We start from the raw sequence: 14705 nt of genomic DNA, 5'->3' as shown, positions 1-14705 counted from the left end.
CACGCCGCCTGAAATGGACTGTTCATATGGTATATTAAACTCAAGATTTTCAAACTCAACTTGTTCTCTTCTGCGATCGCACCGGCTCTTTTGAGCAACAACTAAACCCAGTTCCAGGATTAGCTAATGAAACCAATCAAATCAACTTCCATCGAGTGGAATTTTGATGCAAAGTGAGAAAAATATTGGTTTGCGAGTCTTCGGTAAGGTCAGGAGGTCGAGGAGGTCTATGTACGCTAGCACGTAACTAGTACAGACCTAAGAAGAAAAACGACTTGTATGTTTTTCCGGACACGTTCTTAAATTTCTCTCGCCTTTTTCCCTTCATGACCAACATCAAGGACGCTTATTTTGCAGATGAGCATTCAACATCTCTCTTTAACACTCGAAATGCAGTCAAATGGAAAACTAACTTTGCATCTCGAATTGCGCAGTCATGTGCAAATAACTTCAACTTGTAGGATGAGGACGTGATTTTAAAATGCATATATCCCACTCAATTATCTACCAAACAGAATCAATATGACAATGCTTTCGAGTAGATATTGTCTATTTGTGCCAACAATTAGTATAGAATTTTCGGCTTATCTTTGTTATGAATTTGAATAATTAAAGACATACAAACTGAAACACCTATATAAAGAACGCCACACGAGCCTGAAAACACTATTAAGTAAACGTCTCGAAGCAATCTGCTGATACCGTACATATAGAAGACCTCTCTTTTTTGAAACGCAGAAATGAATTTTTTGACTTTTCTGGTCACATTAATTGGAGGCATTGTTGCAGCATCGAGGTACAGAAATATCTTACTCTTTGCCGTATTTTGATGATAGTGTTTAATGTTGTGCGCAGCACCTAATGCAGATTGGGAATTAAACTAACGAGGTCATTGTAATTTTCAAAGGAATCCCATCCGCTGTCATGAGGGCTTATCAGATCTGTTGTTATGTTGAATTAGTGTTTTTGGGTGGTTTAATTTGTCCTTTCTGTTTTTGCTTTCCAATAAGTTTATCATTGCAAAAGAGTTACATTATTTAAGGCTGTCATAAGCTATGAAAGTGAAATCTTATGGCTTCAAGCTATTTCGAACTGGTTACTGAATAAACAGATTCTAACAACACTCGAAATGACACGCTCTAGTGTTTTTCTATAAGCTGGTGGGCGAACATTAGGCGTCATTCAGAGTAAACGTTTTTGTGCAAACATTTTCAATGTAGTTTACAGCAACGCAGAAAGTTTGAAGTGATTATGAAAAGTGTTGAATGCAATGCAATTCTGGTCTTTTTTTCTATGTTCATTGTTAAGTCAAAGGACGTGGGTTACTTATTCTATTGAAATCTTCAAAAGGCGGAATATTTGACAGCGTCGAAGCGAATCGGAAAGTTAGTACTTACAATGGCAGTGGTCGAGGCATCTAACGTTAAATTTCAGCCTAAAGATGATAAATTTCCATTTTATTGCCCACATTTGAGTGGTGCAGTCGTTTGTTTACACGCGGCCTTCTCTCAGGGTGCGGCAAGTTGCTGACCTCTCACAGGGCGATTGATAAAATACTCGAATGATTAAATGCTAAGCAGGAAAAACCCACAACAGGATTAACTAAAATACTAGAGAAATTCAATAGTTGTTGTTCACGCTCGTGAATTTTCCAGTTCATTGCTTTCGTTTTGAAGGGAAAAGGGCGTCTTTTGAATTGAACTTTTAAGAGCAGTTTTCAAATGATCAGACAGAACCTCATAGAGGCGACTGCCTTTAACGCAAAACAAAATAAGTAATCATATTTATGTCTAAATTTTCCAAAACGATTAAAAAGAAACATTTCTCGTTTTCAGTATAACGGAACTTTACTTTTAAGAGTCATAAGCCACAATTTGAAAATGACAGCTTCAACTAACCCCTAGATACCATACTATCACCATTTGACTGGAAATCTGGTGTACTGTCTATCCACCAAAGGAATTTTTTTTTCATTACTTTTCTCAGTTTTCTTTCAAAGATCATTTATTTGACGTCTTTAATTAAGTTACATTTAGCGTAATGGCTTTTTAACCATACACGCTGCAACGCTGTAGTTGATATTGTGCATCTGAACAGGTGAAATAGTTTGAGAGCTTTACAAGGTCAAAAAGGCGTACAATTCAACGCGCCGTCAATATCACTTGCGATATAAAGATAAGATTACATGAGATAAGAGAGAAAATTGGTCATTGAACTGAGGTGTTCGACTCAATAACGAAATGAAATGATCGAGTCGCTGCATAATTTCACGCACGATAAGTGTAAGACCACGCCTTGCCAGGTCATGTTTGTAGAGCACAGGACTACCGTGGGTGAGTAGGAGGAGGGTTTAAGCCCCAGAACCCACCGACACTCAGGGCTGTCTTCTTTATGCATCATCTCTGTACTGGTTAGCAAGGGAAGTTAAAGAACCACGCACTTCTCGTAAACAGTAGGAAACGTAGCTACCAGTGTTGTTGTCTGGCTTTGTTATTGTTTAAACAAACTCCCATCAAACCAACTTTAAAGCTGGACTTGGCCAGCAGATCTAAACTTCGCAAATAATAAGTAAAAAACATCGGTCTCGAAAAGCTCCACGGACATCATGTGACAGAAAAAGTCTTAACATTGCAGACCTGTCACAGGGCGCTTGATAAAATTTTGAATCATTAAATGCTAAGCAGAAGAAACCTACAACAGGATTAAGTAAAATACTAGAGACAGTTAATAGTTATTGTTCGCGCTGGTGAATTTTCCAGTTCATTGCTCTCTTTTTAAAGGGAAAGGGGCGTCTTTTAAATGGAACTTTTAAGAGCAGTTTTCAAATGATCAGACAGAACCTCAGAGAGGCGACTGCCTTTAACGTAACGCAAAACAAAATAATTAATCTTATCATCCAACTACACCTCGTAGAGTACAAATAACGCCATAGACGAGTACAAATATCATGCGGTATTTGTACTCTAGAATATCGGTTAAACAGGTTTTCTCGCATCGCACAAGCGAAGAATTGAATTGTAGTTACGAAAAAGAAAATGTCGGACAATTTGAATCATATTTCCGACGACGAAGAGTCAGAATGGTTGGCAAATATACATCCAAGTTTATGAGATGAATTGAACGAAGAAAAACAGCTAGACGACCTGGAAATTTCTTCATTTATTGAAGAAAATAGAAATAGCAACACGACAACGCGGCAATTCCGTTCCGCTTCGCATACTTCTGTCACGCACTCCCCGTAAATAAATATCCGTGAAATTCGCCCGCACTGAAATAACAGATTGGCGTGTTGGATAATAATAACTTGTTAGCCGTTTTGTTGTGTAGTATCGCTGAGTATTTTTACTCGTTATTTGTATTTTGACGAGCCCGTAGGGCTCGTCAAAATACAGCACAACTCGTAAAATACTCAGCGATACTACACAACAAAACGTCTAATAAGATATATATATATATTTATGTCTAAATTTTCTGGCTTTGTTATTGTTTAAACAAGCTCCCATCAAACCAACTTTAAAGCCGCACTTGGCCAGCAGATCTAAACTTCGCTCCATGGACATCTGTGTGACGGAAAAAGTCTTTATATTGTTATAGTTATAATAACAGTCATAATAAAAGTAATAATAATTATCATTATTATCAAAATCATTATTATCAATATTTAATTTAAGAATTGTAGACCAGCTTGGGGCATGCCTTCACTGCAGTAACGGTTTGACCGGCTTAGCTGTGATTAGGGAGTTTAAGCAAATCACTACGGCTGGCGCTGCTAAGGCTATCGCGGTTGACGAGGCTTGGGGAGAGTACGTCGCCGTAGCCCGCCAAAATTCAACTTAAGCAACGCGAACTACAAACCTAGTACGGCTGAGAAGTTTAAAATCAATAAATTAAGCGTCTTCGCGGTAGGTTTTGCACGTCTAAAAAATCAAAATGACTTCGTTCAAAGGGACGAGGGATTCCAACGTTTGGAAAAAAAAATTGTAAACGATCCTGTGCACAGTGAATAAGTGAATTAAAATATTTAAGCTTACGTGTCGTAAAATTGCCACTGAGTTTGGAGCATATAAACACCAAAGCAAAGTTTCTACACGGTCCCTCATAACCCTCGTCATTCCTCGGCTTCAGCTATTTGAATTTCAAGTAGTCTTTGAGGTTTGAAAAGGAAAAGTTAGACTTTCTACTTACGCATTTCTCCTTGCGTTCGCTGCGTTCTCCATGTGCACACTGCCTCGATCCTTCGACAAACCCGGTTGCAAAAATAAAGGCAGATTCACTCGGTAAGGGACAGCAAGCTTGATAAATATTCCCGACAAACTATTTTTAAAGATGTTAAGTGTATTTCAATAGTTAAAATTGCTCAGGAGAATGTATAAAGCGAAGAAAGAAGCGAGATAACTTCACGTACCACAGACTACGCCGAAACCTTCCCACTCGCGTAGAAGGATTTCCCGCTACGGCTGGATGGGAACCACTGACATGCGCAATGACTCGTTTCTGGACAATTTTACTTCCGGTAGCCGTAGCAGCGCCAGCCGTAGTGATTTGCTTAAACTCCCTATTGACTAGCCCGCTGACAACGTGAGCCTCCGAATTTGAAACTTTGTTAGACACGGGTGCTCGGACTAAGTTCTTGACTCTTCTGTTGTGTCTCTGCAAATGAAATTATCTTGCGCAAAAGGAAAAGGCCTGAGATATTTATGCATTAGCACACGGTGACCATCGAAATAATACCAGATTTTGTCGATTGATTATTTTATTCTTAAACTGTAGACATGCATCAGCAACGCGTTGTGAAGTCTCCCTTCCTCAGCATGTCAGCTCGCCTGCCTGTATGTTACTGAGGAGAGCTTCTCTTGCCAAGAACCAGGAGACCTACACATACAAATATGACCCAGCTGTTCACGGGTTCGCACTGTTGAATATGACGGCACAGGAACTGGGAGCGGTTGCTCTGAAGGATCCTTTCATGGCATATTACACCACGGCATATGTGCTAATGACACGAGCCAGTAACTCTCTTCGCGAAGTGTATGAAAACTTGACCGCAGAACAAAGCGAAATTAATCACATGTCGGAATACCTGGCTCTATCAGAGTTTTTCCAGACGGGCCTGGAACCAATAATTGGGGTAAACTCAGAAATTTTACTGTTACTCCTTTCCAACCTATCATTGATGATTTAAGAAAGCCCTTGAATTTGACCATGTAAATTACAGTTACCATAACCAGAGTATAAACTAAAGAAATTCCCCTATGTTGTGATTAAGCCTGAACTCTAGCTTACTTATCCTGTGTTTCATCGAAATTTAAATGAGGTAATTTTGGTTTTATCGACTGAGTTGATAATGTAAATTGGCCACCGTAAAGAGTTTCAAAGATGACGTTTCGAGCGTTAGCCCTTCGTCAGAGCGAATGACGAAGGGCTTACCTTGTTACTTCCGCCGACGCACCACCACAGTTTCTTCAGAAACTTACCCTCTTAAAAATTTGGATGAGCCTAATTTATTGTAAATCTCTCTGTACCCCCATCCCCTTTCCTTTACTTCCCTTCCCTCAAGGAAGGATTTAGGTTGAGTTCAGACTCAACCAGTAAATCTGACAGAAGGTATCCGAAGGTGAAGATGTATAATATAATAATAATAATATTAATAATAATAATAATAATAATAATTTACTGGTTGAGTTCAGACTCAACCAGTAAATCTGACAGAAGGTATCCGAAGGTGAAGATGTATAATATAATAATAATAATATTAATAATAATAATAATAATAATAATTTACTGGTTGAGTTCAGACTCAACCAGTAAATCTGACAGAAGGTATCCGAAGGTGAAGATGTATAATATAATAATAATAATATTATTATTAATAATACTAATAATAATAATAATAATTGTAATTACTCCATGGCTCACAGGTTACGGTTTTCGCCCTGTGCTGCTTGATTAGAATGTAGCATTCAGTTGATTTCTCTGCGATTATAATAATATAGTCTTAATTAATGTCAGTTCAAAGGATGAAAACACATACTGTATGTTAAAATATATTGAACTAAACTAAACCGTACTTAAAAATTAACCTATTACAAACGTGGATTTGAAGTGTTGGGTATTAACTTTGGAGCGAAAGCGCCCTTTCCTACCTAGGTTATATGCGGTATTTTTCTCTTCAGGAATGATGTGTTAAGTGCGAGCCCAGTGAGATCGCCTTATCTAAAATTTTTCTGAATGCGCTTACTGTTCCCTTTAACACTGGTTGGCAGACGACATCTCAGTCATCCAAACTCAACTTTGCGACGTGTAACTTTACTGATTATGTTTTCAGGAGTATGTGAGGCTTCCGTCCAGACACGAGGCTTTTATCAACGACAAAACAGAATGGATAAGTGACAAATTTTTCACTCAGCAGCGTTTTGCCGGTCCTAACCCCATGTCACTCAAAAGAGTCACCATTCACGGGAAGGGTAAGCTAGTTTGTATCTTGCTCTATACTACGACGAGAATATTTGCATTGGGGGATGAAGAGTGGAGTGGAAAATTGTAGAAGCGGGCTTGGGATCTCAAAATTGGATCTTCCCAAGGATGCTGGATCTAGACTTGACTGATGCTAGAAATGCTGCCAATAGACGTTATCATAAAAGCGTTTTTCTTCTATAAGCAAAGGCGCGTATTGTGAAAGTCATGTTAAGCCAGAGTCGAATTTTTCCGCAAAGAAGTGAACTTTTTGTAGTGAACACTTGTTGCTGTCACGGTAGTTCTTTGCTGGTCATACCAATCGCCAATTTTTATAACTTTTCAACAGGATCAGCAGTTGGACTGGATTGGAACGAATTGAAAGAAACGCTGAACCCTGAATTTGACTGGAATGGTGCTGTGAAAAAGGCTACGAAGTCAAGATATTCGCTGAATAAAGTAAGCTTTCAAGATGCATTTCGAAAACCTTTTGTTACGTTTCCAGGATAAAAGGCATTTTTCCACGCCCGCGACAAAAGAATAACACCTTTTTTTGTTCGAAGCCCAGCTGCAAAAATAATTTTTTCTGAGCATACCAGATTTTCACTTAGCTTAGCCACAAGTCCTCTGCAGCTAAGTGATAAAACATCAGAACGCATGTTTTAAATTCCTCATGGGGAGACTCAAACTATGTCCTCGTGGCAAATGAATAAGGTCTCTTTCTCAAGGCAAGACCTTCTTATGCTAAACACATTTATGGCATTTCCCTCTGCTTTTGTTCCAAATCTTTGAATAAAGCAGCCTCGAGATTTCACTTCCACAACGATTGCGGAAAGAGAATAACATATGTCCTAAGAAATGCCAAGTTTGGTGAAATACTTCTTAGACTTTCTAACATTTTGTTATGAAACAATCTTACCTTGTTAAGCAGAATTTTTCACTTCCCGATTTTCTTGCTCCACAGTTGCTAAATTTAAAATGAAATATATCTAGATTTTCAGTCAGAAAATTATCGTACAGCTTTATCTGCAAACGATGAAAGCAGTTGATTCAATTGAAATGCGACCTTGTATTTCAGGCCATAGCGCTTGGTCGCATCTACGCTCTTCGTTATGAGCTATGTGATGACATGCCTCGTTCACCGGACCTTACAGACCATAATCCAGAAAGGAAGATGTGGAACTTTCTATCTCCTATCGCCTTGTTCGTATCGAAGAAGGTTGGTTGGAGAAAAAATGAACTTGTTCCTGTGGCCATACAAATGGACTATACACCAGGTAAGTTGAAATTACATACACTTAGACCTTATTCTTGTGTAGTAGTTTTTACCAATATTTTTTGACAACGAATATTTTATTGATTATCTAAACCTATTAATTGATTTACTTTCTTTTTACGCCCTGTCGATTTTCGTAAAATAAAACCAAACACGGCAGCAGTTTCATCGTTTAATGTTCAGGAAGGCAAAATTCTTTCTAAATAAAGCCTAACCATTTTAAACTGAGACAATCATCCAAATTAGTACATTCGGAGAACAGAAAATAAGATTCGAATATTAATCATTCATACACTCTGTAAAACGTTCCCTCCTCCAGACTCAGAAGTTTACACTCCAGAGAGTGGGGACAACTGGATGATTGCAAAACTGAATGTTCAGATTACTGATCTGGGATATTCACAAATCGTTGAGCACCTTGCCAAGGTATGACATTACTTTATGCTTAGAAGTAAGTTTCTTTTATCTTTTGATAGATTTATTAAGTAATCATCATAATCTCCGCCAGTAATTCATTACGTTTTATGCACCCAATTGCATTGCTCTTCTGACGGGAATGGAAATGAGCGGGAACTAAATACAGAGATTAAAGAAACCTGGCATTGTAAATCGAAAGAACGAGAAGCAAGGATATCATCGAAAGGGCAGAATATTTACTGTAGAGGCTCTTATACTTTTATGAGCGGGAAGAAATCTTCAACGGAAAATATTAACTATTTCTTTCTACATTACTGATTTTCAGGTGCACTTTTTCATAGAGCCATTCTGTATCTCCTTAAAAAGGACCCTACCACCCACTCATCCGCTGAACCAAATGCTTAAGTATCACTGTCGTGAAGTGATTGTCCCCAATACGTTCGGAGCCCCATCGTTGGTTGACGAGTTTAAATTTATGGATCTTCTCTTTGCTTACGGAAACGACGGAGCTAACAGACTTCTCCGTGATGCCCATGAATTTTCGACTTGGGAAGTCACAGATTTCAGAAGTAACATTAAGGTAAAGGCCTCGCTACTCACTGTTATCCCAATTGCGAAAAAAAATCAGATAATTCTTCTTTTTCTCTCTGTTCGTCGGTCTGTATTTCTGGCTGTTTATCTGTCTGTCTGTTCATCTCTTTATCTATGTACCTACTTGTCTGAATGTTTGTCTATTTGTCCATCTGGCTATGATCTGTCTGTCTGTTCATCTCTTTATCTATGTACCTACTTGTCTGAATGTTTGTCTATTTGTCCATCTGGCTATGATCTGTCTGTCCGACGACCATCTTGTCGGTCTGTCTGAACGCGTCTTTTTAAGTACAGTATATCGATGCTTGCTTTTGAGTCTTTCTTGCCTGGAATGGCTTATGGATTTTGTCTTTTATCGTCATTTACAAGAAACGAGGAGTTGCAAACCGATACCTACTACCTTACTTTCCTTATCGTGACGATGGTTTGAAAATCCTAGTTGTCATCGAACGGATGGTGAAACGCTACGTAGACTTGTAAGTGAAATCATTAAATTTTCTCTAAGACATTTAAAGGTGACTAAAGATTTAACTAGAATCTGTGTTTTTTCAGCTGTATTTGATAATTGAGCTCAAAACTTAACATCTTTTTAAGGTGGCTGGTACCAGTTTTCATCTTTTTGATGGTTTGTAACTTTGAAAGAACACAACAAAAAGACTGACCATGGACAGTTGAACACTTCTACAGGGTTGAATTATATAATCATTGGCTATCCAAAAATAAGTGTCATTTGGTCACTAGCAGTTTTCATGGCAACGCTTTCAAATGGTTATTTTTAGTGATTGCTTTCAGCACTTGAAAAGGAATTTGCTCAAAGATTTTAAAAAAATTATACGGAGGGGAATTTCAGAAAATCTAGAAAAAGGCAATTTTCACGCATCGCAAATGTCCTTCAGTAGAATTTTCTATTTTTTTTCTTATGATTCCTTTCAACGCTATTATCATATTGGAATTATAAAAAGAAAGGGTCACCGGACTTGTTTTCATGCAATAGCTTTCGTGAGTTTAGCAATTCCCACGCGCGTAGTCGCGCAGTTAAAAATCTGGATTTTGTAGGATCGACATTTGCTCATGATCTGTTATAGCTACCGCTAACTATCGCGTGTGTTCGCGCGAACACCTTACAGACGTTTACTGCTTAGAAAATAGCATTAAACAGCCGTCAAAGACAGCCTCCCAGGCTCATCTTAAAGGACCTACTCACAACTTCTGGCTATGTTATATTATTTTCCTTGAAGTTTCAGTCTTCTTCTACTTCAGGCAGATTATACCTCACTTGAGTTCTCCTTTTTTTGCCGTCGCAAGATATCGTATCGGTTGGATATTTCGTTTAGATGTGAAGTAACCTTTATGTCTCAAGTCCGAGAATCGTCTTCTTTATCTTCATTTCTGTCTCCTGCATACGCAGTGACCGTTCAACACATCAAATACACGCTGTTAGGTGAACTTCTTACAAAAGTAGAAAAAGCCTCGCGCCGCCATCTTTGTTTTGAATTTTCGTATTTTAATCTCGCGCTTCTTTCGCACTTTTCTCTCGCGCGTGACGCAAGAGTGACCTGTTCCCGGCGCGAGAAAACTAGTAGTAGCCACCTTTATTCAAGTTTACTCGTATGACTGATGCTTTCGCTTTTTGCTAATCTTAGTAGTTTGCCGTGCTGCTTGTTACTTATAGCTGTAGGACATGGCCTAACTAACAAATCAGTTCTCTGTAACTGCGTCGTTGGAACCATCGGGGAACTAGAAGCTCAACTCTTTTTCTTGTCGTGAATGATTGTGGTGATACTATGTCATTTCTTTAGGTATTACAGAGATGAAGAAGACGTAGTCAGAGATGAAGAACTTCAAGCTTACGTCAATGAAGTATCAGCAGAAGGAACGGGACCCAATGGTGGAATTGGACGGGTAAATACCATTATTAAAAACTAGATCATTGGATAATGCAATTCAAGACTTTTTATTGGCTTAGCCGTTATGGTTTATGAGCCAATATACTATAATCTAATATCTGTACATTGTAACATCCGCTTTCTTCTTATAAAATAAAGTCGAGAAGATTTGTCTAATATCTTAGGAGCATTTTTTTTTTAATAAAACAATTATTCCACTCGCGTTTGTTGGATATGAGATGATTATAGCCAACTCGGCGCTTCACGCCTTGTTGGCTATCCATCATCTCATATCCAACGCGCGCTTGTGGAATAATTGTTAAATATAGACATTGACGCACTTTTCAGTAGAAGTGATATTTAAACATCTTGCCTATTAAGCTACTGTAACTGCACTTAGGCTGCCCTGAATTCTGCTACTTAGCGTTTCCGTTCCGCACCTGACTTTACTGTGCATTACTGAATATGTCTGCTGTATTTTGGAAACATTATTCATAATCAGTATTTGTTTCATTCCTCAGATTCAAGGTTTACCATCCACTATTAGATCAAAACAAGAGCTCTGCGAGATTGTGAGTCGCATTATCTCACACTTGACGATTGCACATGCGGCTGTCAACTACCAGCTGTCAGATTACGCTGCGTTCGTTCCCAATCTGCCAACAAAACTCTATAACGATAGCAGAGTCGCCGATGGAGAATTCTCGGTCTACCGCTTGCCAAACAGAGCTACCTCAGCAGTAAGTTTTTGCCCAAGCTTTATTTAGAGTTGAGAGGAAAGGGTATTTGAGACATTAATGGTAAGGAAATTCAGCGCTGGTTAAATAATAATGTCAGTTCAGAAAATTTGATTTGTTTCTGGATCCTTGCATTGATGCTGTATCCCCAGATGTCAGGGACTTGTGGTGCAACTCATAGCGGCTCAGGAAGCGATATGGTAATGAGGATGACGACAATGCAATAATAGATCTGCTTATTACTTGCTCTACGGTTTTGAAATAAAGAATAGACTGAGTCGATTGAATTCGGTCGGGAACGACAATTTGGTCGTATTAAAGAGGGTCGTTATTCAGTAATCGAAGTCCTTGTCTTAATTTCAAGTGCGAATAAGAACATGTCTTAGCCTAAATTTTTAAAATGAAAATCCAGTAAATTCCAATGATCAGGATCTTCAACAAAGCCACTTTTCCCCTTCTCTGCAATTTTTCGGACTCGATTAGTTTGTTAAGTGTTGATATGAGACAATTTTGGGAACAATCATGCTTCACTAAATTATTTTATAACATAACCAAAGTAAAGCGCGCGCTCTGATTGGTCGATTTAGCGTCCCCCATTTGCCCATGGGTGTATGCTGCTGACGTGAGCAAATGCAAAGACTATTTTTCCGCGCGCGCTTGTTTTTTCTGGTCACGTAAGATTTATTAACTAAGAGGGAACTCGTTAGCTACAATGTAACAATGTTATGTTATAAAACAAATGGTAAAAACCACAGCGTACACTATTGAGTTATGGATGCAGTTGGGAGGTTTGTTAAGCACTCAAGAAGCTAGAGTCGCTCTCGGCTATCGCCTCGCGCGACTCTTACGCTTCTTTCGTGCTTAGCAACCTCCCGCGTGTATCCATAACTCAATAGTGTACGTTGTGGTGTTTACCATTTGTTAATTTCGCTCACGATTTTTTTTATCATGACAACAGTTCTTTAAGCAGACTTACAAGTAATTATATGATGCTGAATGACCTGTTTTTTGCGTTTTAATTCATAGATTGAGGCCAGCTTTGTTAATTCATTGGGAACATTCCGCTTCGATTCCTTATTTGACTACGGCAATGAACTTGAAGACCCCAAAGCGACCAAGGTCGTTAATGACTTCTATTGTTTCTTGATGAGAGTTCTCCAACCAAAAATGCAGCTTATCAATCGGAAGCGAGAGAAATATGGCTATCTAACCTATCCGTATTTCATCCCAAGGTGGCTACCGAATGGTATTCAAAGCTAAGACACTTGCTAACTGTCTGTATGCATGCATGTTTAGAAGCGATCCACATGTAGCTTTTAGGGTCCATTCTCGTCTCTAGAGCCCGCAACCGTTTAGGTACGTAAACGCATTGATCAATCTTTGCTAGGGCCGTACATGGATACTATGAGCTAAAAGATCGCAGGCTCTAAGGACGAGAATGCGTAGAGTTGCGTTACTGAAGGGTGTTTTAGTCAATCGTGAAAAATGAAAATGAAATGTGTGGTCATTGTGTGGTGTGGAATGTTGGTGGGAGCAACTCATCCACTCGGATGGGAATCATGATTGATCGATGTACTTTTATGTCAAACTATTAGTTTCATTTAGAGCTTTCTCGTGTAACCTTTACGAAATAAATTCCATCACTTCGTGTGCAACTGTTTTTAAAATTTTCAATTAAATTTAATAATCTTAAATGTTACGTAAATTTAAAGTATCGTTCAGTTACCCCTCAGCAATCAGAAAATTTTAAACCAATTTAAAATTTTAATCCCCTCTCCCTTGTTATCGATGTTGTCAGTTTTTATTACGAATTTCATCAGTTATCCGGCACAAACAGCTACGTAACTGTCCAGAATTTCAAATGCATCATGTAAGCACTTAATAAAATATCCGTGTAATTCTAATAGAGCTATTTAGGAATACTTTTTCCCATTCTCTAACATGTCCGGATGGGATGTTAAACCTTATAGTGTACAGCACCTTGGTACAGTCCATTTTGGCAGTTTCTATTTTGTTTGATCTGCTAAGGCGTTTGGCATAATTGACGGAAATTTGAGGAGGCTGAATTTAGCCTGTTTAGCAATGCCTCACTCTCGAAATCAATCCTTGAAACAAATCGTTCTGGCTATTTATAGCTTTTGCGTTTTGTTTGTTTTTTTTTTGTCACCTGCCGAGTCATTCAATGTTGAAAGCGGAAGACGAAAGGTCAGAATTTCAAAAGCGAAAGTCACTGAACAAGTTCTGAAAAGTTTTATTTTGCGATTAATCCTTAGTCAGTTAAACATTTTCAGTCACACATCGAAAGAACAGACTTGAAGAACTCAGGTGTATGTTCAAGTGGATTCCTGAAGAATGTAGCCACTGCTAGCGGCCCCTGAGACAGAATGGAAGCGCATTTCATTGTACGACCGGATCTAACTTTTGTCGTGAACGCGTTGTTATCGAGTGGTTTGGCCGTGAGCCACCGAGGTAAGAATTGCCATTATACAAAAGGAAGGTTCAATTTCGCAAAGAATTCGCTTACTTTCTATTTCAGTAGGTTTATCGCGTCTTTTTTAAGGTAAACATTATCGAGAACCCGGCCAGCTCATCAACTCTCACGAGTCGCATTACAGACAGCGACAAGGGATTTTTAAATTCATGGAATTTTTAACGAATGCAATTTTCAATCGCTTGTGCGTCGAACACAGTATCGCAATCTTTCAATTAGAACGGAAGAAATAGGACAATCTTTGGATTTTATCACACTGCAAATCGAAAAGTGGACTGATCAAAAACGTATTCACAGTTCTTTTAGTCCAATCTATGTAGTCATTGTTGTCGACCATGGAGGTTTCGCAATTTTGATTTATTTAATTCCACGTAGAAATGCGAGACACAAAATCCAATTTCGGGCCAACAACTACTTGAGTTGAGCCAGAAAAGAAGTTAATTTTAAAAGTTATTTATAATGGTACTTCTACATGTACGTACCCATTAATTATATCGATCATTAGACAGCGCTAGAATGAGCCCAAAACATATATATGCCCAAGAATGTACACAAAATTAATTATTTAACTGCATTGTTATTTCTTTAGGAGGAAATAAGAACTGAAAGTATCTCGACATGATCTGAACAATTACTCGAGTATGCGAGCACCAAAACTCCATTTGCTTGTAGAGAGGATAGTTCGATCTCATGACGAGGATAAAAGGAATGATGTTTCTTTTGTTCGCTCTATTCGGTGTTTTCTCTTCCATACGCTTTCTTATAGAAATAGTTAAGTTTCTATCTGAAAGGTCTCTTTAATTGAATGCATTTTTTTCAGAAGAGGCTGCGCCTCTTGGTTTTCAAAGTTTTCT

At 38.4% G+C, this 14705-nt stretch overlaps 1 protein-coding gene across 2 annotated transcripts; it reads left to right on the top strand.

The window, feature by feature from the left end:
- Positions 1–638: 638 nt before the first annotated feature.
- Positions 639–13015, top strand: LOC148721539 (polyunsaturated fatty acid 5-lipoxygenase-like). Of its 2 annotated transcripts, XM_088736238.1 has the most exons (11): positions 639–796; positions 4771–5128; positions 6326–6464; positions 6803–6912; positions 7532–7730; positions 8049–8155; positions 8472–8726; positions 9107–9213; positions 10537–10639; positions 11145–11363; positions 12387–13015. In XM_088736238.1, exons 1-11 carry the CDS (start codon positions 741–743, stop codon positions 12618–12620), a joined length of 1887 nt encoding a protein of 628 aa, XP_088592364.1. In that variant the 5' UTR covers positions 639–740; the 3' UTR covers positions 12621–13015. The 2 variants fall into 2 exon arrangements, with proteins under 2 accessions (XP_088592364.1, XP_088592365.1); XM_088736239.1 differs by lacking the exon at positions 4771–5128 and having other exon boundaries at positions 683–796.
- Positions 13016–14705: the final 1690 nt, after the last annotated feature.

The sequence above is a fragment of the Stylophora pistillata genome, chromosome 10, assembly GCF_964205215.1.
Source record: "Stylophora pistillata chromosome 10, jaStyPist1.2, whole genome shotgun sequence".
NCBI lineage: Eukaryota > Metazoa > Cnidaria > Anthozoa > Scleractinia > Pocilloporidae > Stylophora > Stylophora pistillata.
Note: the sequence above shows the minus strand (reverse complement) of the source record. Positions and strands in the feature narration are given on the sequence as shown.

Bases quoted from the DNA above. Each gene is read 5' to 3' on its own strand.
- LOC148721539 (XM_088736238.1), top strand. From the start codon at position 741: ATGAATTTTTTGACTTTTCTGGTCACATTAATTGGAGGCATTGTTGCA. The intron at 5,129-6,325 runs GTAAACTCAGAA...TTATGTTTTCAG, and splicing joins GCCTGGAACCAATAATTGGG to GAGTATGTGAGGCTTCCGTC. The intron at 6,465-6,802 runs GTAAGCTAGTTT...ACTTTTCAACAG, and splicing joins AGTCACCATTCACGGGAAGG to GATCAGCAGTTGGACTGGAT.